General features: G+C 49.4%; 1 protein-coding gene across 1 annotated transcript in view; it reads right to left on the reverse strand.

Annotated features, from left to right (window-relative positions):
- The window catches only part of PIK3CD (phosphatidylinositol-4,5-bisphosphate 3-kinase, catalytic subunit delta), a 20,491-nt gene extending 3,012 nt beyond the window's left edge, over positions 1 to 17,479 (reverse strand). The window contains exons 1-20 of the mRNA XM_010149474.1: positions 17,402 to 17,479; positions 16,928 to 17,091; positions 15,232 to 15,460; positions 14,613 to 14,842; positions 13,597 to 13,776; positions 12,729 to 12,878; positions 12,106 to 12,195; positions 10,184 to 10,405; positions 7,174 to 7,270; positions 6,360 to 6,490; positions 5,424 to 5,483; positions 5,062 to 5,232; positions 4,222 to 4,343; positions 3,925 to 4,068; positions 3,139 to 3,238; positions 2,147 to 2,325; positions 1,835 to 1,944; positions 1,162 to 1,240; positions 750 to 917; positions 1 to 2 (exon numbers count right to left, since the gene is read on the reverse strand). The exon at positions 1 to 2 is cut by the window's left edge and continues 119 nt beyond it. Coding sequence (XP_010147776.1) covers positions 1 to 2; positions 750 to 917; positions 1,162 to 1,240; positions 1,835 to 1,944; positions 2,147 to 2,325; positions 3,139 to 3,238; positions 3,925 to 4,068; positions 4,222 to 4,343; positions 5,062 to 5,232; positions 5,424 to 5,483; positions 6,360 to 6,490; positions 7,174 to 7,270; positions 10,184 to 10,405; positions 12,106 to 12,195; positions 12,729 to 12,878; positions 13,597 to 13,776; positions 14,613 to 14,842; positions 15,232 to 15,460; positions 16,928 to 17,068 — 2,605 coding nt within the window. The 5' untranslated portion in view covers positions 17,069 to 17,091; positions 17,402 to 17,479. The remainder of the gene's footprint in view (positions 3 to 749; positions 918 to 1,161; positions 1,241 to 1,834; positions 1,945 to 2,146; positions 2,326 to 3,138; positions 3,239 to 3,924; positions 4,069 to 4,221; positions 4,344 to 5,061; positions 5,233 to 5,423; positions 5,484 to 6,359; positions 6,491 to 7,173; positions 7,271 to 10,183; positions 10,406 to 12,105; positions 12,196 to 12,728; positions 12,879 to 13,596; positions 13,777 to 14,612; positions 14,843 to 15,231; positions 15,461 to 16,927; positions 17,092 to 17,401) is intronic.
- Between the last annotated feature and the right edge of the window lie 6,434 nt (positions 17,480 to 23,913).

Below are 23,913 nucleotides of genomic sequence, written 5' to 3' on the forward strand. Positions count from 1 at the left end.
CACTAAGGAGGGTAAAAAAAAAAAAGATTGAAAGAGAATTAAGAGAATTTTACATGGAACACCAGGACTTCAACACTGGGAAAGTTGGCTTTTTTAGCTTCCCCCGTGCAAACCTGCAGGAAAAGGGAGGGGAATCGCATGTCTGAGCTGCTGGAGTGTTCTCCAGAGGCAGCGCTCCCGCCCCAGAACCTCGCGGCAGTAACAACTGTCTGTAATTGGAGAGATCTGGCTAAGGTTGTGTCTACAATCTCAAGGGAAATGGTTTAGTCTCAACTAAATTAACGTATTTCTGATCTCCATACATCCAAAGGATGAGGCGGGCTCCTAGAATGGTTCCCACTGGTGCCCTGTTACATCAGAGCAGCACGGGTTTCTGTACCCAGTAAAACCCCAAGCTACGCAGCTTCTGTGCTGCTTGTTTTGCCTCCCAGCTTTGGCATTACTCCAGCTGCCACCGGTTTCCGGAGAAAGTAACAGGACCGATGGGAAGATCGAGGCTTGGATCCAGCCTGTGGACAGTGCTACCTGAAGATCAAAAAAGCTTGCAAACTGTAACCCAGATCCCTCCGTTCCTGCCCAAGAACTGCACCCATCCACGTGACGCCTTCCGGCCTGCCAGGCAGTGAAGCAGCTGCAGGTATTGTGGGACAGCTTGGAAATATGCGGAATGGCAGGAAGCAATGGAGTAAAGCACAGGACATGTCTCGGATGGAAGGAGGCAGCACTGAGGACGAGGTAAGCCCACTCACCCTGGGTTCTTGGACTTCAGCCAGTTCAGCAGCGCATCCTTGTTGAAGGCTGCCGTGGCCACCATGTTGCTCTTGTTCAGCTGGATGTTGGCAATGGTGTCTGAATGCATGACTACCTCTATCAGTCCGGTCTTGTCTCCTGTGGAGAGGCAGCCATAAGGGGTCATCCTGCAGAGATGAAAGAAACCCTTCCACTGAAATCCTGCCCAGAATTGGGTTGTGTTGACTTTTAAGCTTCCCCTTGTCTACGGTATCTACTCCGTATCTACTCTCCACTTCTACTCCTCAGCACCTACCGGCTGCTCACAGGCCACTAGCCAGACCTGTCAGGAACAAAATACGCTTGCAGACAAACAGCCTCTCCCTGCGTGATTTCTCACTGCTGCAGGACAACTATGTGCACATTACTCACCTCAGGTCCAGGCCCTCTTGCTTCCACAGGATGTCCATCAACTGGATCATCTGCAGAGTCAGCATGTCCTGGCGAAGATCTGTGCAGCACGGCAAAAGAAATGAGGGTCATAAGTACCTCCCGTTCTCCCCTCCTCTTGTGCTCTTGCACGTCAGGCTGCTCGAGGGGCCTTTGCCCTGCGTGTCGCTTGCTAGGCCTGGCTTGTAAAGACCATCAGCACGCAGCCACGTTGACCAGGGCAGCAATAGTCCAAAGCCGCCGTACTAGATACCTTCGCTCAGCCACGATGCTGCTAGTGGAGGTACGTGCTACCTCACTTTGCCAAAGCCCGTCTTGTAGTACTCAACGCAGCACTTCAGACAACGTCTGCCTGGCCACAACAGTGAGCAGCAGCCACTCCCTCCCTACAAAGCTTGGATTTCTGCAGCTCCTTCACACCTCACATCAAGATTCTTTCTGCTGTGCAAGTGTATGCAGATACTCCCGTGCTAAAATCTTAATGCAGAGGGCAGCAACTGAAATATAAAGTTTATTCTATCCCCAGATTACTGTCAAAACCCATGCTGATGGTCCTCATTTACACGACATCTTAATGGTCCATATTCAGGCCTGCTCAACACAATAAATACCCGAGACTACTACGCCTATGAAAACACGTCTTTGAAAGACTTACCATCTCCGTTTTTAAAGATAATACCCACTCCAGCGCCACCCGTCTCTTCATTACTAAACACAATCCATAAAGGCTTCATTTTGGAGTCCATAAAGGTGCACTGATCCACACTAGAGGAAACAAAACCAGGACCATCAGAGCTTCCACCTGTTAACAAGTCAGCCAGCCGAGCCGCAAATTCAACAGCACCTACAAAAGTGACCGGCCCGATGATTTCTATGGGAAAAGAGGAGCTCGGGGTGACCAGATTCCCGGCTCCACTGCTGAGCAAAGCCCGCGGCACAAACGGAGAGATGCAGCTATCCTCCTTACCACACTTCAGTGAGGATAATGTTGGGGTTCAGGGGGGACTGGAGGTGGGAAAGTGCTTCAAGAAAAGTTTCCTGCTTCATGCACACGTGCATCATCTCCTTGGTCTGAGGCTTGGTGGCTTTCTGAGAACTCACTTTCACAAGTTCATTCAGAGATTTCATCTTGTTGAGTGCTTCTCCCTGGGAAAAGGGAGGGATGGAACAGGATTAACAATAGGAAATTCCTGGAGGAAGTTTGAAAACTATTAAAATCCACTGTGAAATGTAAGCTTTGGTTGTATCTCTTACAACCAAATTCCGTACAGTGATCCTTGATAACAGGAGGTTTGGAGTGGGTAAGCAGCAGGACGATCATAGAATCATAGAATCCCAGACTGGTTTGGGTTGGAAGGGCCCTTAAAGATCATCTAGTTCCAGCCCCCCTGCCATGGGCAGGGACACCTTCCACTAGACCAGGTTGCTCCAAGCCTCATCCAGCCTGGCCTTGGACACTTCCAGGGATGGGGCATCCACAGCTTCTCTGGGCAACCTGTCCCAGTGCCTCCCCACCCTCTCCAGGAAGAATTTCTTCCTGATATCTAATCTAAACCTCCCTGATTTCAATTTATACCCATTACGCCTTGTCCTATCACTACAGGCTCTTGTAAAAACTAAAAAGATCTCCACAGTGCACTCCTCTGAATCAGACAGTTGTGGTCAGCTCCTACTAACTGGTAACTCATTCAACTCCTCTACTAACACCAGTGGTCTCTGAACATTTCAACTCACTCTAGACACATAGTGTAGTCTGGGACACGCACGGGTGAGTAAGAGATGAGCAGGCACGTGACGGGGAACTCCAGGCTCCTCACAGGATATGCCAAAACCAATATAGCAGTTAAAAGGCTTTTTTAAAATTATGATTACTGATAACATTGAGTTGGAAAAGGTAATAGCTGAGAACCAGCTCCAAGCAGGAGGGAAGTCAGTCTTATGACTAAAAGCAATTTTTACCTGTTTCATCAGAACTTTCATATGGTGGGTGCTGCCTCTGCAGTAGGCTTCCAGGATCAGGCCAAACCTCAAGGCAACTGCAGGAACATGCATTTCTGACCTAAGGGAGACTGGAGGTTAAAGCAATTCCCACTCACTGCAGTGAGTGACTAATTCCCCAATCATGCCAGACACAAGGAACAGGGGGCGAAAGGAGGGTGCAGAATATTAGCTGCTCTTCAGAGTCTTTCTATGTACTGAGGAGGGGAAATAATTAACCCATCCCAGGTGGTGATGTAGAAACAGCACTACTTGAAGTGAGGAGAACCTTCTGGGTGACTACGTTGCTAACCGCTCCGTTGAGAACACAACTTAAGGAGCAAGGAGCGTTCAGAGCCTACGGCTCACAACTGGCAGGTGGCCAGAGGTGTCCAAAGGAAATTTCAACTCACAGGCATGCGGGTATATACACATTCTGAAAAAAGAACCCAGGCCAAACACCACCACCATCAAACATAACAAGGAAAGAAAAAAAGATTGTGTGTCCTCCTGGAATAATCCTTATCCAGTGTCCCAAGTGAAAAGCAGCAGTTCCTGGGTTTTGGTAAACACAGCAAGAAGATCCCACTAATGATCTGATGTTAGTTTTAACAGCAGTTAAAGGACAGCCAACAGTCTTCAAATAAATACCCTGGCATCTCTGCCTAGAGAGGTGCTTGCTGTCTCACTTCACAGAGCAATGACAAAACCAGTAAATGCTGGTTTCACGTGATTATTGAGAAAAAGCCTAAACCATCTGCTGTTTACCTCAGATGCCAGAAGAGGAAGTGGCCAATCTTGCGGTTGGATAATGCCCTGTCCAGCAGGAACTTGGTTAATTCACAGTCTAAGTAGGATTCATACTTAAGCACCTGGACAAGCTGTAGCAGGTATTGGAACAACTCATGATCTCTGTGGAAAGATAAAAGAGAATCTTAGATTTACTGCAACAAGTCTATTGGCAAAACTGTAAAGGCAAGAGTGCCAGCCTTGTTCACAATCCCCCTCAGCAGCCCTAAACGTAAATAGAAGGGGCTCCACGTATCCCTTGTGATGAACACTTACGTCAGCTTCTTTAATGAGTTGATAGCAAAGGAACCAACGTAACGGTCAGGAAAACTAAAATCCAGCAGCTCCAATGCATTCAGGACAGGCAGCTCTGGCCAGGTCTGAAGCAGGGAAATCATCTATTGGGGGAGGGGAAGCAGAAAAAGGAACAAGGTTTTTATGACAATGGATAAAAATCTAAAATTCTGCTAATGGAAGAGCAGCTGTTTTGTGTGTGTGGGGTAAAACCTCTGTCTTAATCACTATTTATAGATGCCTCAGAGCAAGTTTGCAGACACCAGGGTCAGAATCCATCAGTCCAAACATTCTAGGAAGGCTGATAGCAGGAGCTATCCAAGGCCATGGCAAGGCTACATTTGCTGTACCACAGTTAGTGGAATAAGTTCTTTGGGAAAAGCACTTTTCTGAACAATAATAATGTAGACTAGAAAGGGACCCTTAGAATGTCCTGTCAAAGCTTTTGAAGTAAGGCGGGATGAGGAGCACAGAGATCATCTCTAGCATCTCATGTACTCCGTGGAAGAGATTCACTAGATAGTTTTTAAGGTCCCTTCCAACCCAAACCATCCTGTGATTCCATGAGTCTGGGACAGTGCACAGAGCCAAAGAGAGCCCAGAAGAGCCAGACCTCAGCCCAGCTGGACACCACTCAGCATATGTTCACACAGACTGGTTGAAAACACAAAATCTTCCTCAGCCCTAGCGATGCCAAACCTACCTATACAGGGGCACTGCGAAACATCCCCTGCTAAGCTGGGCTCCCAAACACCACAGGAATGTGGGCACTGAAAGGTGGATCCGAAAGGGAGCCCTGGCTGCCAAATGCAGAATCCTCACCTGGGCAACATCTTCGTGCTTGTTCCATTTGGTGATGATGAGCAGCTTTGCCAAAGCTTGTGGGTACTGGTCACGGATATCGTACCTCATCTTCCACACCAAGTCTTTCTCATGCTCATACAGTTCAGTGTGGTTCCTCCGCTCCAGTATCTCCTTTAGCTGCAGCTTCTGCTCATGGGAATCACAGGAAAGAGCATACAGAGGGCTCAGTCTCTACCCGGAGGGACGCTGCAGAACTGGGGCACGACCCAGTTTGGTGAAAAAGGCTGGCTGGGGTAAGGTGGAAACATATAACTTGATCTATGAAACCCGGCTTGCACATAGCCTGCATGTAGCTCAAAAACTGATGCCAGCAGACTCACCTCCTCAGGATCTTCTAGTGTAGCACGGGGTTGTTCTCCATTCCTCCCCAACTCCAACAGCTGGGACACAAATAAAGAGACTGAGAAAGGCTCCTCATTCCCTCTGTACTTCTAGCTTACCACCACTGCAGGCATTTATGCTGCATTAGTCACTTGCCAGCTCCGGAGAAGCGAGTTGCTTCCCACAGCCCCTCTGCTCAGAGGTGTAACCTTAGTGCCCACAGAGGTCCTTCCCTGGTAGTAACCACAATGAAGGGAAGAGTCTTTTTCCCAAAAAGGGCACATCTGCACACCCATACAGTTTGTGAACAGGGCCTCCGGACTGCCGAGCTCCAGGCTAACAGGAGCCATTCCAGATTCTTAGGACTGCCGTGCATTTCCAAGCACACAGCACGGTGCAAGCCACCTCGGCACAATGTGTTAAAGCTCCCGAGCCAGAACACGCATCATGGGGGAGCAGATATGTCCTTGGCAGAGCAGATCTTTCTTTCCTGTAACGGGCACACTTCTCTTCCACTTTAAGTGCCTGGCCAGTTGCAGTGACAGATGGAAAATCCCCATGCGGCACAGCATGTTACTGTTCCGTGCTGAACAGGAGGAAGCTGTCTACTTTCACTCATTTCCCCTTTTATTCCTCTTCCTTCCTATAGAGCCTGATGCTGCCTGCAGTTTAAAGGCAGCTCAGTTTTAAACCCATTTTTTAAACCCCCCAAAAAAATGCTTATCCTCAGTAATTCACAGCTTGGAAAAGCATTCACTCAACAGTGCATTAGTTAAGAGAAAAAGTCAGATTTTCAATTAACAATATCTATTCATCAAGTCTGCTTGCACCTAGTCCCTCTTAACAGCTGCCCAAGGGACAGTGACACTAGATGCTCCTGCACCAGCAAAGCTACAATTTCGAGGTCTCCCCAGGAAAGTGTCCGTGTCCCCTACCTGCTCGAATGACGGGTAATACACAGGATGCGATGCAACACTGGGGAAGCAGATGACCAAGGCTGCTGCACTTTCTGTGTTGGGATTGCACTGCACCGTGCCCATGGGGTTCAGAAGTTCCCCTTTCTCATCTGAAAAGCAAAGTACATACATGAACGCATCTTCTGACGCTTTGGTGCAGACAGCAGAGCACAGGCTGCGTCCAGCTCTATCACTGGCCACCGCCTGGCCCTGAGCAGCTCACAAGCAAAATTTACAGGAAGTCTTTAGGACAGCAGTCACCTCATATCGTACGTGCGACGCCATGCAAAACAAGGCCTTCATCTTAAAATCATAGAATCATAGAACAATTTGGGTTGGAAGGGACCTTAAAGATCATCTAGTTCCACCCCCCCTGCCATGGGCAGGGACACCTTCCACTAGACCAGGTTGCTCCAAGCCTCATCCAGCCTGGCCTTGGACACTTCCAGGGATGGGGCATCCACAGCTTCTCTGGGCAACCTGTCCCAGTGCCTCCCCACCCTCTCCGGGAAGAACTTCTTCCTGATATCCAATCTAAACCTCCCCACTTTCAAATTAACCCCATTCCCTCTTGTCCTGTCACTACAGGCCCTTGCAAAAAGTCCCCCCCAGCTTCCTTGTAGGTCCCCCAAGGGCCTACAATACCGAGCAGTAAACGTACCCGGGTCTGCTAGTCTGAACTATTATGGTCCCTCCTGCAACTACTGGACAGCAAAGCAGAACACAGTCTCCTCTCTTTGTGCTGGAGATTAAATACGTGAAACACTACCGTAGCGCTTCTCTCCTGACATACCTGGAAAGGAGGACCACATGTGCAAGCAGCACTCCCCTGTTTTCAGCTGGTCCTTGTAGTCAAAGAGCATGACGTTCACCCAGGCGATTGGGCAGTCCTGCAAAGCAAAGCAAGCAGCTCGTTTGGGTCCTTCCCCATCTGGATAACATCCCATTCCAGAGTATGTAGGCACACCCTCACCAAAGAGCTGCTGTAAAGAACAAACCAGCCCAGGTGGCCATGCCTGTCTGCTTACTTTTTAAGTTCTCCTAAAATGGCAAGGTGGCATCAAATTCAGGTATTTGCCAAAACCTCTGGGGTTTTGCGTAGTGCCAAATGGCACCAACGCTACCCACAAATATGTCTAAAACTTCATCACTCTCATAGCTGAAGTATCTCTAAGTTTCCGGTAAGGCCTTGCAAGTCAACACTCAATGATATTGGAAGGAGCTATGACACATACACTTCATACGTTTCACAGTTTGAGGGGAGGGAGAAGACTTGGAAAACAGGGAACACAGAGTTAGGATGACTTCAGGAAACTAGGCAAAGAATGCTAGATCTATCTGATAATGGGAAGAAAAAGCTTGGCTCCTTTGTACCACAATAACCACTATCTATAGAAATCAAACTTTCCACTGCCAATCCCCCCCCACACCCCCCAAAATAACACCCACAAGCCCAACCCAGACCCTTGTCTCAAAATGAGACAAGCCCATTTTGGAGGTGGGCGACTCCAGCAAGTACAGCGACCTGGAGCAGGAAAGAGAACCTGCCTCCCTGCTCTGAACCAGTTCCCTGCCACCCGAGAAGACACATCTATTCCACAAGTGACCTAAGATTTCCTGCAGTCAGGCTCCCCAAACGGAACAGTTGACTTCATAGAGCAGTTTCAGCAACACCAGTGTTTCACTCAGCTGCTCAGAAAACACCACGGCTTAAGCAGACACTTAAACTGACTTGCAAGGAAGCTGTGAGGCAAAATTCTACTGCGATGCACCCACCAACAGTGCATTATTCGAGGGGAACCACAGTGAGACAAGTTCATGTTCCACTAAGACATTCTAGAGAATGTATGAGGCTCACCCCAGACTCGGTGGAGGTAGCAATGTCAGCATTTTCCCTTAATGCCACAAAATTAATCACTTCCAAGTGGCCTCTCATAAACCTTTGAGTTGATTTGATGAGACTAAATAACTTCAGTAAAATCCTATCTGAGACATCAGCTTCTAAATCACAGGGAAAAGCCAAACAAAACACCAGCCACAACCTTCTCTAACAGAGTAAATGACATCGAACCACAACCCAGAGCCTGCCAAAACACAAAGCAAGATTTCTGGTGGATAAGGTCCAGCAAAGCAACGATTCAGCGTTGTAAGGACAGAAATATCTCCTGCATGATTTACAGAAACACTGAAAGCCAACCCTCTGGGTGACATTAACCATCTGACTCATCCCAGTCTGCAAGCACGCCTGTTTTTGTGGTAGTAAATGATTTAGTCCCACCTATCTGCCCTGGACAGTCTGCATAGAGAAACAACATGCATGTAATCAACCCGAGTGCTGTAAGCAAAGCGAGCAAAAAGATTATTAATCAAGACCAAAAATCAGGGTGCACTCTGACTGTAACCTCCTCTTACCAATCATTTTAAATGGGAGCTGGGCACTTCACTCAGCGCTGCAGCTAACCATTTCTGCAGAGCTCAGCTCCAGCAAATACTGTGATTTTACATTCAGAGCTCCCCAGAAGGCATCCACCTTTCCCCAGCACCGGAAGACACATGAACAAGATCCTCCTCACAGCCCCGCTAACCAGGCCGGTTTTGTTTTGTCCCTCAGAATAGCAAGATTTCCTTCTGACTGCTTCAGGACTAAAAACTGTTCCAGTGTGACCACAAATGTGCAGCCTGTGGATGAATCAGATATTCTGTTTAACATAAGCGTCTAGGAGGAGTTGAATTTCTGTTATTATGAAGTAAAAAGACCAAAAAAACAACAATAAAACTGTTGATCCTGGTCCTGGCCTCACGATGTTTCCAGTCTGAAGTCTCCAACCCTGAAATTGGTCGACACAAGCAGGACTCAGGGGTTGCCTGCTGCTCCCCAGACATTAATGCACTGTAACCCTGAGAACCCCACTGCTGACAAGACAGCAAAGCTCAGTGAACCTCCCAGCACTCAAACGGAGCTGGCAGAACCGAGACTAGAATCTTCCGCGATCGCATTTATCAGTCCCTCATTTCCCTGCACTCTAGTAAAGGTGGCATGACTAATCAAAGCATGGTAACAGTGTTTCTATGGCTGCACAAACAGTAATTTGCAGAGAAATAGGTGCGTTTCTTGCTCATAAAGAACTCTACACGTGCAAAGAGCTAGAGGCATCGTGCTTACGTTACAACACTGGGAAACCAGCACTTCAACTACAGACTGCACGTAGACCTACCTTCAGCTACTGAATTATTAAGGGACTAGCAGTTTTTGAACAGAGGTGTGAAAAGCGAGAAACATCACTAAATCTTTGATTCAGGGGCTCAAAACAAGAGCTCCCAAAGTTTGCAGCATCTGAACAGTAACACTGAAGATTCCGCACTTTCATTTTACCTCACCTAAACCTTTGCGGTAACCAGTGTTCACATTCCTCATTTTCTTCACCCTTTTTAGCTGTTAATTTGCTCCGTGAGGGATTTGTATGAAAGACCTTACTAGAAAGAAGATGCAGCACTGAAAATGGTTTAACCTTAACTACAAAACAAGGAAGTTGTGGAACAGCAAAACGGAGACACTAACACACGATTCCTCTTTATGTGCGTTCCGAAGCTGGGTATGTTTCTCAATGGACAAGAAAATACAATTAAACAACCTTCCTTACAGGCAGCCAGTCCTCAGTTTCCTGTTCCTGTTGAAGAAGTTACTGGCCATCACTCTGTAAGCTCTTATATTAATAAAGCCTTTTGAGGGCCAAGGGCAGGAAGGTGTCCTGCGCCCGCCAGCGCTGGGAAGTCTCGCTCAGTCCCACACTGGCTGTACTTACAGCTTTCTTGGACTTCTTCTTGGTGGAACGCGCCTTCTTTGCTTTCTCGATGACAGCATAGAGGGCAAAGCAGAGCCGCGCCATACGGGGAAGATCGCAGATGTTGATATCAAAATCCAGCCTCTGCTTCCACACTGGCTCTGAGCACACATTCACTTCAGAGCTTGACACTGTCTTGCACAGCATCTCATTGCCATGGAAGAGACCTGCTTGCACCACCAGCTGAGGGAAAGACAAATGAGAGAATGCCATGGATCCACAGGGACTTGGCCTGTTTGCTGAAGACACTTGGTTAGAAGAGGAAAGGATCAGGGCATCCACTCCCCTGAACAGGACGCCCTACTCCTGTCTCTTTCCTGATCCACTAAGACAGTAAGATCCTTAAATCTTCCTCTTTACTGAACTTCAGTAAGGGCACTGTTATCTTTTCACTTCATGCAGACTTGCAAGAGCTGCTTAATCATTGCACAATGCTTGGGTAATCCACTGGTGAGAGTATTACAGGTTTCATCCTGTGAAGCCAGGCAACATAAATATTCCTCAAACCTTGCCCACCGAGACGCTGCAAAAGCTCGAGAACCTGCTGAAAAAGCAGGGCAGGCAGCAGGAGCTGAGCACGTGCTTGTGCCAAAGAGGGGGCAGCTCAGCGTTACGGGAGAAGGGCCCTGGCGAAGAGCCGAGCCCCACAACAGGCGTGCAGGGCAGTGCCAGCCGTGAGCTGTCTCCAGACGCAGGTTTGCCGGTCTGAATCACAGGAATCCCCCCCAGGAGAAGGTCCCTGCTAATGATGGGGCACTGGGCAGGAAAAAAATAACTATTTAATTGCCTGTTTCTTTGTAAAGCCTTGCCCTGCAGAGCACCTGACTGTGAGATATACTCTTGCCTTGTTCCCTTCCCTCCCCAAGGAGCAGCCATTCCCCTTGTCCTCATTTGCCTGCTCTCTTCATGGCAACCTCCTTTTGCAAATCCCAGGCCTTTGCTGCATTATGTTCTCCGTTGCTTTACCAGTCACCACCCCTCCCACCATCCTCTCTTCTCAGAGAATTTCCCCTCCTCTGCTTTTTGCAGATTTCCCGGCCCCTTCACACGATAAGGGGGCAGTATCACCACAGGGCAGCAGCTCTGTTTGCTACCCAGAAACTTCTGCAGGGCAGTGTTTCCAAGAATGCACTGGGCTGCTGCTGGGCTGCTGGTTGGCTGCTGGTTAGCGAGTTCCCTTCCCCTTCCTGTGTGCTGCAGCTGAGCAACTGCCCAAAGGCTGAATGAAACAGTCACAGAATCACAGACTGGTTTGGGTTGGAAGGGACCTTAAAGATCATCCAGTTCCAACCCCCCTGCCATGGGCAGGGACACCTTCCACCAGACCAGGTTGCTCCAAGCCTCATCCAGCCTGGCCTTGGACACTTCCAGGGATGGGGCATCCACAGCTTCTCTGGGCAACCTGTCCCAGTGCCTCCCCACCCTCTCAGGGAAAGATGCTCTGAGTGGCTCCAGACCTCCGAGCATCTTTGTGGCCTCCTCTGGACTCGCTCCAACCGGTCGACATCCTTCTTATTTTGAGGGCTCCAGAGCTGGATGCACTGGAGCCCTCAAAATTCTCCCCAGCCCAGGAGAATCCCCTCCCTCGACCTGCTGGCCACACTTCTCTGGATCCAGCCCAGGATACGGTTGGCTTTCTGGGCTGCCAGCGCACACGGCTGGCTCATGTTCAGCTTTTCATCCCCCCAAGTCCTTCTCCTCGGAGCTGCTCTCTATCCACTCTCCACCCAGCCTGTCCTTGTGCTGGGATTGCCCTGACCCAGGTGCAGGATAATGGAGGACCACGGCCTCTGCTTTCCTCACCCCTCACCACACAAACAAGACAGATGCAACTGTGAAAGCCAAAACACAAAACCGAACCCCCAAACGGAGTCAGTACCTACCTTCATTCTCTCATCTGCATTGACCTTGCTGCCTTGCACCAGCTCAATGTAGAAAGACTGCTCTAAGGACCAGAGAGAGCCGTAGTTTGGCTAGAAAGAGAAAAGGGTCCCGATCAGAAATCGATGCAGCAAGGAATTCTCAAGCCAGTGCCAGACCTCACCTCTCATCACATGCTTTATGCTCCAACAAGAGCACATGCATTGCACTTAGAATCACAGAATCACAGACTGGTTTGGGGTGGAAGGGACCTTAAAGCCCATCTCATTCCAACCCCCCTGCCATGGGCAGGGACACCTTCCACTAGACCAGGTTGCTCCAAGCCTCATCCAGCCTGGCCTTGGACACTTCCAGGGATGGGGCATCCACAGCATCTCTGGGCAACCTGTTCCAGTGCCTCCCCACCCTCTCTGTGAAGAATTTCTTCCTGATATCACTTGGGCAGCATGAGATCTGTGACAAGCAGGGAAGTTGTGGAGGGAGCTGGAAGGCTGACGGGAAATTCCCAGCTAGGAACCCATCCCAAGAGAGGCAGGGAGAACCAGCTGCTGTTCCCAGACAAGATCAGCATCTCCCTCAATGGATGGGTTGAAGGTGACCACGCTGGGTCACTGTGACCTTTTACCTTTTTCTTAGGGAGCGGGGGAGGCTTGGCAGCCATCTTCGGGGGGCTGGCAATACAGTTGGTTTGCTCGTCTCTCATAGCAAGGATAGTGGAAGAGTGTACCATGGTCAGATGTGGCGTCAGGCCTCGGTGCAGGCAGCTGCGAATGTACTGCAAAGGGACGACAGAGTCAGCACGGATGAAAGAGAAGCAGGAAGGCAAGAGCAGCCAAGCAAATCAGAACTGTCAGATTTCTTTGGTGGAAGATTGTCAGAACTGTCAAAATCTTTGGTGGAAGATTCCTTCCACCTATCTCTGTCAGCAGAGATAGGTGGAAGGAATAAGGACACAGCAACAATCAAAATTCAGTCTTAATTTATCTCCTCTTGCTTTATAAACCTGCAACTCCCTGGAGTCATGTTGCCAGAACTGAGAATATGAAGTGTCTTTCATAGCTGGCATTTCATCAACTGACTCAAATGGCTGCATTAAGGGAAAACACGGAAGGATTCAGCACTTGCAACAGCTGTTTGCCCTGCCAGGGGAACACTGGATACAGGATTACTTGCCCGATTTTCAGGAAGAAAACCCGCAGCCGCCCATGCAAGCTAACACACATTTACAGAACTATAATCTTTAAATGCATTTACACAGCACTTGGTATCCAGGGACGGGTTTAGATCACCAGCTGCCAAAACCATAAAAGCCCTGTTAGGTTGCTGGAATTATCCCTCGCCCTAAGTAGCATCCAGGTCATGCCACTGATGTTTTGCATTCCTGTAAACAGCATTACCTCCTTGATGGAGGATAACACGTCTCAATCCACCCTCCCAGCAAGAGGAGGCCATCTGGGAACAGACTGATGGATAAAGCAAGGCAAAAGGCTCACCTGGAACTGGTACAGAGGGTAGTTTCCATAGAGATATTCATATTTCCCATTGACCTGCAGGGTGTAGTCCTCAGGGTTCTCCAGTGTCTCATGGCGGAAGACCGTAGCCTGCTTCTTGATAGCATAGTTCATTAATGTGACGGGGAACTCCTCTGGGGAGATCTGGAAAGTGAAGCTCTCCTGCAATCCCAACAACAGAGCACACACTGTCAAACAGCAGCAAAGGGCAGAACTCAGTCCAAGGAGCAGCAGTAGCTCGGCGGATAGGCAACACCACTGCTGCTGCTGACAACACACAGGAGGATGGGAAGGCAGATTCATACAGACACGTGCGTTAGCAAGTAAGTCGGGATGTCTGCCAAACTGGGCAGGAGCGTGTTTTAGCAGCGCAAGCGCAGGCTGGAAATGAGGAACGTCAATTCCAGTTTAAGCAGAATCACCAGTTCATGTGGTTGCTAGTCATGAAAAATCTTCCTGCTGTCATTCCACCAGCAAGGCAGAGGGTGGCTAGGGTCACCATGCTCAAACACAGTGCTCTGGAAGGCCCTTCTTCCATGGTGGTGGCTCCTGCTTCATGCCCAGGCACAACATGCAAAAATCACATTAACCAAGGGTAGCAGGCAAGAACAGGGGCCTACAGGTAACACAAACCGATGCCTGCAAGCAGGGTATGCTGAGCACGAGCTGAACAGGCTCTTGGGCTTCAGCAGGAAATGTGCTCCTCTCCTACGCAAAACCAAAAAGTTTTCTACCACATGTGCATGCAGCAACCTCAGCTACGAGCTAACCAGTACACCCAACGCATGTTCGGGAAGGGGAGCAGCTTCCTTGGTTGGAGGCTCAGAGTCTCCCTCCCAACCACCTCCAGAGGCAAAGGAATCTGGAGAATGAAGATGAACACTGAACACATGGAAACACTGTCCACACACACATTATTCTGTCCCCAAATGCCCAGAGGTTCCCAAAGGGGAAGCACAAACCAGACGAACATTGTCACAGAGAAGTTTGTGCTTTACCCCGCCAGACTGAAACTTGACGTTGACAAAAATGTTCTTGGTGGAGGTATGTAGAGGACCAGTCCCCAGGCCTTTGGCCATGGGCTCCAGCTGCAAGGGGAAGTTGTACTCCATCCAAGCTGCCCAGCTGAGCTGCTGCCGCTTTGCTGCCCTCTCCTCACAGAACTGGCACATTTTGGTGCGGAAATCATTCACCTCTGGATCCTGCACAGAGTCAAACTCATGCAAACCTAAGTGGACAGAGAGAGAGAAAAGCAGAATAAGCATCTGCACCCAATGGGGGAAATCATCCTTCAATAAGTCTCTGTGAAACAGTCTTCCTAAGCACATGCTTAATGCTTGGCCAAAAGGAGAAGAGTCAGCCAAGCTACCAATAATCACTTATTTACTACTATTTTCTGCACCGACCCAATTACTGCAGCCGTCTGCCAGCAGGAAGGATCACTCTTCTTGGATCTGCACGCTCCCTGTTCCCTTACCACTCCCACCAAACTTGCAAGAAATCTCCTCTATACGCAGGGCCCCATCGCTGTTCCATACACAGCCAGGCTGTTTGGGACAGAAGGGTGTTTCACCTGCAGCCAACACCCCCACAGAGAACAACGCTGCGGGGACTGACCTTTTCCAATGAGCAGGCTGATCTGGGAGTTAATGACCTTCTTGACTCGGTCGCCTTCCCGAGCCACGAGCCGCAGCACCGGTAGGAAGGGCTGGATGTCACAAAGGCGCCGCTGCTCATCCTCCAGCTCTTGCTGTTCTGCTGTCTGATTGATGCACGTGAAGACATAGGCCTCGGGATCACTGAGCATGTGGAACAGTGGCTCGTACTGAGCATGCTTCCACACCACCTGGGCCAGACCAACAGCAGGGTGAAACTACCATTGCACCACCGGAACCTCGGCTCCTCTGTCACCCCGTGACCTCACGCTCCCGAGGTACACCGTTTAGCCAAGGGAACGCACAGCCAAACCTCCCTACAGCATCCCTGGACCTGTAATCACAGGCTGCTTTTCAGCCAAGTCTGGTGGCTCCAACTCGTGCTGAACTGCTGAGCAAATGTGTTTGCAAGTGCCTTTAACTGACGTCCTTTTTTTGGGCTTGCCATTTGTTTCAGGCAAAGTAAATCCCTGATCCTGACTATTTAAATAACCCCCACCTGAATACCTCATAGTAAATACCTGCTGACTGCGAGCCCTGTGAAATACAGGTATTGCTCCCACTGGAAGCAAAATTGGGTCAAGTAACTTCCTCCCAGTAACGCGAAATCTGTGACAAGAGCCAAAAACTCGGAAGCCTTCACTACCCACTTCCCAAAGATCCTTCGCTCCCAGTGTATGGCACTACCACACGACTGTTCATATTCCCTTTCTTCAAGCTCATCCTGAGTGCCTTCCATAGGAGCCAAAACTCGGGAATAGATGGGCCTCGGGTCTGCTCCAGCGTGCCCCCGGCTGTAAATCACAGACTTGTCACTCGACATCTGGAACCCATCAGCTCTACTTCCAGAGGGTTTGGCTGGTGTGGGTTTTTTAACCTGAAAACTGCAGCATAAGAAAACTTGGAATAATCTGGCACTGTGCTTCTGTCCCTTGTGATCTGTGACTCATCTAGGCCAGGTTGCTGCTGCAGAGAAACCCTTCTCCACTGCTCTCCTTCGCTCCCCCCGACCTTACTTCCTGCCCAGGGAAACAAGGGAGCAGCTACATTGCATTTACACGTGGTTTCACTACAGCATTGTATTCCTCAAATGAAGCACTAAGAATCATTCCCATTCCCAATTTCTAGTATCCACTTTTGGCGAGGCAAGAGAAGGCTGGGCTGGCATCCTGAATACATCGAGCCAGTCTGGCATTCGTATCTGACTGTTCGGGGGTGACCTCTCTAACTTGCACATGCATACACAAGAGCTTTCAGAATGAAAAATCCAGTGTGGGGACTGGCTGGGTCAGGTGAGCAGTAATTCAACACACAGACCACGAGCCCTGCGTGGCCAGCTCAAATCTGCCCTCACTCCATAGTTGCTTTAATTCTCAGCCCAAGGTCGGACAAGTAGCCAGAGAATCGAGGCTGACCCTAGTGGCACCAGCACCCGTTGGTCACTGGCATTTTCAGCATCTAGATGTGGGTTTAGTGGACTGCAGAGGCTGCCACAAAGGAGGGGCTCTCACAGTGAGTCACAAGGAACTGACTCAGAGCAATGCAGAAGAAACCCAACTTGCACAGAGTTACAACTCAACACATTTTCCCTGGTGTTCCCCAAGAATAGACTCCCTGTTCCAGGAACGGCAGATAAGACGGTGGAACAAGGCTGTTACCTGCTTGATGGTGCCCAAGCTGGCATTGCAGGGCACGGAGAGGTTTAAGTATATGCCTGTGGGCAGCAGAAAGTCCACCTGAATGTTTTGGTTTTCCTCCTTGGACCAGAATTCCATAGGGCAGTAAAGGCCTGGGGGCATCCTGCTTACTTCTTAGCTACCACCTGCAAGAAAAGGGAAAAAAGTCTGTTGCTGTTGACTATATAATGTCTCCTCAGATCTGTGCTGGGTTCTGTAGAAAGTTAGTGTGCTAAAGGACCCAAAGAAAAGTTTAGTATAGCCTCATAGCTCAGGAAAATATGCACCTTAGTCAAATTTCCAGCCCAGTGTCTCTAAGCCACAGAGGTGCTCTTGCTATAGAACCATCTACATCTGCATTTGACAAATAAAGGTTTCTCTTCACTTGAGAACAAAGGCACTTGTCCTGATAGCTCATCTACGTCCAAGCAGCCAACAGAACCAGTGAGTCCCTACCCCTGGCTTTGCAAGGCAATCCTCAGGCCACATGCTCCAAGCTGCACTTTGTTTTTCCAGAGCTCAATTCCAGCCTGCAAAAAGGAGAAAGAGGTGTTAGTGGTTCTGAGTACACGTGCATTTTTATACACACAGACAAATAATACTCCACTGTATATTGCCCCTCTGCAAGAACAGGAAAAATAAAATCAAAGGCATTGAAAATAGGTCTGTTAATTCCCTCTGCATCCCTTCACCTGGCAGGGCTCTACAGTTTATTCTCAGCACATCCAAAGCACACAAGTAAGAGAAGAACCTGAATGCTGCCAGGTACAAGCTGTTGTTTTCAAACACAGGGTAAGTGCACACATGAACAGCTAACAAAAGCCATTCACCAGAAGCCTGTCGTATGGTTTCTTTTTAATTAAAGCCAGAGAAACACTCACACTCCATCCTTTTGCCCCCAACATCACACTGAAGCACTGTAGAACTCTGTTTTCCTGCCCGGGTGACAGGCAGCATCATGTGTCCCCACGTGCAGGAAGAGACTGGAGCATTAGCTCCTAGTGAGAAACAGGTAAGTGGCTCTAACTCCCTTCAACCACCTTCCCAGAGACACCAGCTCACCTAAATTCCCTCTCACTTACTGGAGAGTTTTTCCACCAGGTCAGCAGAGAAACATGCCAGTAGTAGAGCCTGGAGGGTCCTCACAGAGCCATGGCTCATAGCTGCTGCGGAAACCAGGGCTTCAGCCTGACTCTGCGCTGCTTCTAAATTCAGCCCCGCAGACGCCCTGAGCAATGCTAACAGTGTCACTTACCTTCAACGTGTGAAACCAGCACAAAATTTGCTCATTCACAACTTAAAGTATGGCTTTGCAGCTGCCAGTCAGTGTACAAACTTAGAAAGAAACTGAGCAGCATGCTGCTGAAGATTTGGGTCTCCCAAATTGTTCAGCCCTGCTGACAGCTTCTCGTGAGCCAGCCCCACGCTTCAGGATGACAAGAAGCCCCGCATCTTATCTGCCAGTGCCTGGAAGCACACTTCCCCATCAGCAGTGAGGTAAGGATTCCCAGAAATACAAACTATGTTTTATCTGTCCTGCTTCCGCATCGCACATGCTGTATCACACAGAGGCCGGATACAGAGACCACAACACCACCCATGTGCCTTAAGAGGGAGGGAAGTAAAAGAGGGAGGAGGCAAGGCTTGCAAGTTTGAATAAAGCAAAACAAGCTTGCCTCCTCTTCTGCTCACTAACAATAAAACCAGCACGTTTCTAGCGTATCTGCCATCTCAGCCTTTCCCAGTGGGAACAACAGCAGCAAACGACCACGACTCTACTGACCGGCAGAGATGGAAGGCGCAGCAGTGGCTGAACTGCTTCTGCTGAGGACTTCTACCTGATGCCACGTCCCATCAGACATGAAGCACCTATCTCAGGTATTAGCACTACAATGTCAAGTTCACGTTGCTCTACACCTTGTCTTTCCAAGCTCACTGACTATGTCGTGATGGAAAAGGATTATTCCAACACAACACGGAGCAGATATGCCAAAGGAAGAATAACTAGACTTGTACTGTCTCCAACACCTCGTTTACCCAGCCTCCCCCTTTCCCACTGCTAAATTCAGAATGGTCTACTAGTTGCACCTTAGATCTGATCCAGCGTGACAGCTTTTACAAGAAGCAAGCTCTACATAGGTCCGTACTCCTGCACCACCCCACTTCATCTTCCCTGTTGCCTTGGGGAACTGGAACAGAGTTCTCCAGGCTGTAACCTTGTTTGCACTATCTTCAACCCATGAGTAAAAGTGATTGCAATTCCCTTTTCAATGGGTCATCTTGCCATTTGTGAACAGCCAAATGCAGCATCACTCCTTTTTGTCAGGGTTTACGCCGGGGTTGTTTGAGATGCACTCTTTGCCTTGCACTGCAGCAGTCTTTAAACAAAGGATGCCCCATTGCGGCTGTCAGTTTTTTAAATCCCCGGCATCATCCTGGTAGACAGACAGATTACAGCCAAAAATCCCCCATCATGGTGGGTTCTGATCTATAGGTCTGGTAGCCTGAGGGTCAAGCTAATCAGCCCGCACCCCAAGGACACCAGGCAGTTTGGCAGGACAGGATGCACGTGGCACTTGGCACCCCAGGGGCTAAGACGCAGAACCGACAACCAGAACGCATAAAGCTCTCCGTCTACACACATTACTCCACCCAAGAGAGACACACCTCAAGATTGCCCAGCCAGCTGAGCTGTTTGGGTGACCAAACAAGCCACAACAACCTGTACATCCAGACAAGTGCCCCTCCTGCGGGCCGGGCATACTCCTCTGGGAGCTCCATGGAGCCCCTGAACCAGAGGTGTGCACAGAACATTTGAGGAAACCACAGGGCTTTAAATATCTCCTCATTCATCGCAGGCAGCAATGTTCCTCTGGGCCTGCTTGTACAGAAGCCTGACCTAAAAACTGCCCCACGGTGTGTCCGTGCTCGGGCACGACACCTAAGATCACATGCTGTAAAGGCTCCAGGTGCCAGGCTGCCTACAAGCCATGCAATCCTACCCACTCCAGGAACGGGAATGGCACGGGCAGGAGTTGCAGGGGCAGCGTCTCGGCAGTGCTGCTGGCATAGCCAAGCACGGGAAAACAAGACGCAGTTTGCCAAAACGTTATTCTGTTGTTTCCCGAGATGGGCATGGCCCCAGCTGCCCTAAGGAAAGAACCGCACAGGGAGGCAGAAACAGAAGCTCTTTTCCCCAAAGAAGCCAGCACACCTGATAGGAAGCTCAGACCTTACTAATAAAATGCGCGGAGTGACCAGCTACAACCCAACGGGAGAGCTCAGCAGCCGGAGAAGCAGGGTATGGCCTGGCTGATGCACAGCCTGGGCTGTGAGTACCATCTGCGTGGGGCCACCACAGCTGCTTCTTTCAGCCTGCGGATGAAGCTCTTTTCCCCAAAGAAGCCAGCACACCTGATAGGAAGCTCAGACCTTACTAATAAAATGCGCGGAGTGACCAGCTACAACCCAACGGGAGAGCTCAGCAGCCGGAGAAGCAGGGTATGGCCTGGCTGATGCACAGCCTGGGCTGTGAGTACCATCTGCGTGGGGCCACCACAGCTGCTTCTTTCAGCCTGCGGATGAAAAGCTCTCCAACTGCAGAGCACAGTATTGCTTTGGACTCTGCAGATGTAAGAAGAAGAGAAATGCGTGCTGTCACCCAGCCCAGGCCGCAAAGCATCAAGCACATGCCCAACAACAGACTTCCATTGGTTCAAACACAAAGCTCTTCCCCACAATTCCCAGAGAACTCAAGTGTACTCCCATTTTTGCAAGCAGTTCTGCTCTAGGGAATATTTTTGTAAGGGGAAGGTAAAAAATCTGTGCAAGACAGACCTTCTCAGGAAACCAGGAATGAAATACACATGGACCCATTCCACACTGACCCTGCCCCTGGTTCAGACCAGCCCAACAAGCAGCAAAAACTCCTAGCAGTGGACAATTGCTCCATAATCCCTCAGTAATTTTGAGCTGTGGTGTTATTTCCTAGGGAAGAAATCAGGAAAGATGCATCCATTGGTACTAATCACTTGCCTGCTGAGAATCATAGGGGCAATGAACCCATCTCACAACACCCAGACCTCTTCATCACTGGGCAGAAAAAAGAGGTGGAGGAAGATAATCATGAGACAGAATTCCAGGTTTCAGATGAAAACTCCTCAACTTCCTCTCCCCTCTTTGCCTCAATTCATTCATCTGGAGGACATAAATAATAAATGAGTATCTTTCCCAAAGAGGAGAGATGACCAAGGCAGAGCTGATCTGCACATGGGACTAATTCGTGCACCAGCCTGCCAGGACAGAACATAAATCCCCAGCGTCACTGGATGCCTTGTAGGCACAACATCAGTAGTAGGAGGTAGCACATATTTTAAGTTCACCACCCCTGAGGAATACGTAGCAGCACATAAAGACAAATGTATGCAATAACAGACACGTTGGAAATTACCCCGTCAGTATTTAACAGGCCAGCAGGCAGCATAAAGCACCCTAACGCCAATCTCCTCTGAAGTTTATCAACCACAGCTCTGGTGTTTACAACACACAAGCGCTACTGAGAGAAAAAAAAATAAAAGAAAAAGCAGCAAGCTAGCAAAATCACACATGGAGCAGCGTTCCACAAACCTCTGTGAGGCTGCAGCGTCAGACAGACACGAAAGCTTTAACGACCACAAAGAGATTACAAAACTACTAAACCCCAGGACTACACAAATACCTTTCAAGTTTATAGGGAACGAGTGGTGCGGAGCTCGCAGGTGATGCGTGTCGCGTGGGAAGCCGCAGGAAGCCGCTTTCATTGCGGGCATCGACTTGGCTGGGGGAGGAGACCATGGGAATTTTTATGTACACATGTGCTGGAGATGCCTTTACCACACAGTCTATTCACTTGGCAGGTTGGGATCAGCCCAAAGCTTTCAGAGCCGCAGACCCCTTTCAGTCAGGGTTCTGAAAGCGTTTTAAGCTTGGGCTTGCTTTTTTGGTAGGGGTCGCGGGGTAAAACAGGTACACTGTACACTGCAGGCAAGTCATTTAGGCACTGACAGATTGTAGCATTAACCCCTGAGTTCCCCTCCAAAAACAGACTGGGAAAACTCCCGCAGCAGGTGAGCGTGCCTCCAGAGACACACAAGCAAGTCAAACTGTGAGTACGTGGGAGTTTTGCAGGGGCACTTCCCCCTTGCAGGGCTGGCTGATACTCTCACCCAGGTGCCAGCTACTTAGGAGGCACTTGCTGCATCTGCTTCACTGGTGGCATCGTGCAAAAAATCATAGAATCCCAGACTGGTTTGGGTTGGAAGGGACCTTAAAGACCATCTAGTTCCAACCCCCCTGCCATGGGCAGGGACGCCTTCCACTAGACCAGGTTGCTCAAAGCCACATCCAGCCTGGCCTTGGACACTTCCAGGGATGGGGCATCCACAGCTTCTCTGGGCAACCTGACATCTCTGGGCAACCTGTAAAATCCTGATTCAGGCTCCAGTCCCGTGATGTGGATGCAAGGACCAGAAGCTCAGAGCAAGACCGGCCTCCGCAGCTCAGCTGCTGACCAGTACTGACAGCCTGGCTGTTCACCTCAAAGTGAGCACATGCTGGGGAGAGGTTAGAAACAGCCTCAGGGACTGCCGGCTGCAGAGCTGCAAGTGTCTGCTGTGCTGACACCGGAGCAGGGATGCCCAGTGCAGCAGGTCAGACTCCATGCTCTCGCCAGGCTACAGGGCCCACAGCAAGCTGGACTGAGAACACACAGCCATCCCCCGCAGACGGCTGCCAAGAGCGACTCTGAGCACGGGCATTACGCTCGCAGCAGGCTTTTATGCCAAAAAATGGCTTACTGCCTGCCTGAGTACCTGCTGACATCATTCCTTTGGGAGGTGGCATTAACAGGAGAGGTTTTGCTCTCGTGTTAACAGTGTTTCCTTTACAACTTCCATTCAGCTTTCTGTAAAATACGGATCGGTGTCCCAGCTGTGCTGTTAGACCATCACCGCTCTCTTTCAGCTCCTGGGACAGTGTTGCACCTTCAGTATAGACCTGAGTTGCACCAGAGAACTCTCTGGTTCCTCCTTCAACACACACACACACAACTGCAAGACTTAGCTCATGAACTAGGTAGGAAAAAACCTCGAAGCCCTTGAAAAGGCACAGAGCAGCACGCATTCAAGTACCGAACAACCCCTAAAATCAATGCTTTTGTATCTTCAGGGGTCATTTCCTCAAACCCTCATTTCAAATATTCTCATCTCCTTTATTTGCTTTATCGTAATAAGACTTCTACCTCTACCAAATACAAAAATCAAATATTGCATATTATCAGTTTGTTTTGTATGCTGATCTCTGATATCCTGCCGCACAATTCCCTGCACCGATTCATTCATTCTTTCAACAGCAGTTTGTTGTTCATCCAACTCTACGTAGTAGAGACGTAGTTACCTTGGTTCAACGATGCCTTTTACCACTGCTTTCCAAGTCCCCAATTCATCGCTTTTACGCCCCACTTTGCTTATACCAACCATCAGACTGAGGCAGATGCACAACGGGGCAAGGGATGAAAATGCACGCATCTAACTCTTCAGGCCTCTCAACCACTACAGAGCATCCTCCTTCTCTACCAGAGGGGCTGATATAACCAGAGTTTACATACCAAAATCAGTCCCTTCCACCCATCAAGATGTCAGCATAGAACCATGGAGTGTTCCACCTTCCAAGGTGGAGACTTGGAGACTACAAGGATCAGGTTTTGAACAACCACGGTTGTTCCAAAAGAACATCCTCTGGCTTGTGCCCTTCCCTTCAGGAAACAAAGGCTGCTTTACTTTGAGCATTTATATTGCTCAGTGCACATACTGCCCATGAAACAGGCTCACAGAGAAAAGTAATAGGAAGCAGAACTACCCTAATGTAATCTGAACTGGAGCTAACCTTGTTTGTGCGCAGGGCTAACGATGAAAGGGGTTGTCAGCAGGGAC

The sequence above is a fragment of the Eurypyga helias genome, unplaced genomic scaffold, assembly GCF_000690775.1.
Source record: "Eurypyga helias isolate BGI_N326 unplaced genomic scaffold, ASM69077v1 scaffold20293, whole genome shotgun sequence".
Classification (NCBI taxonomy): Eukaryota; Metazoa; Chordata; class Aves; order Eurypygiformes; family Eurypygidae; genus Eurypyga; species Eurypyga helias.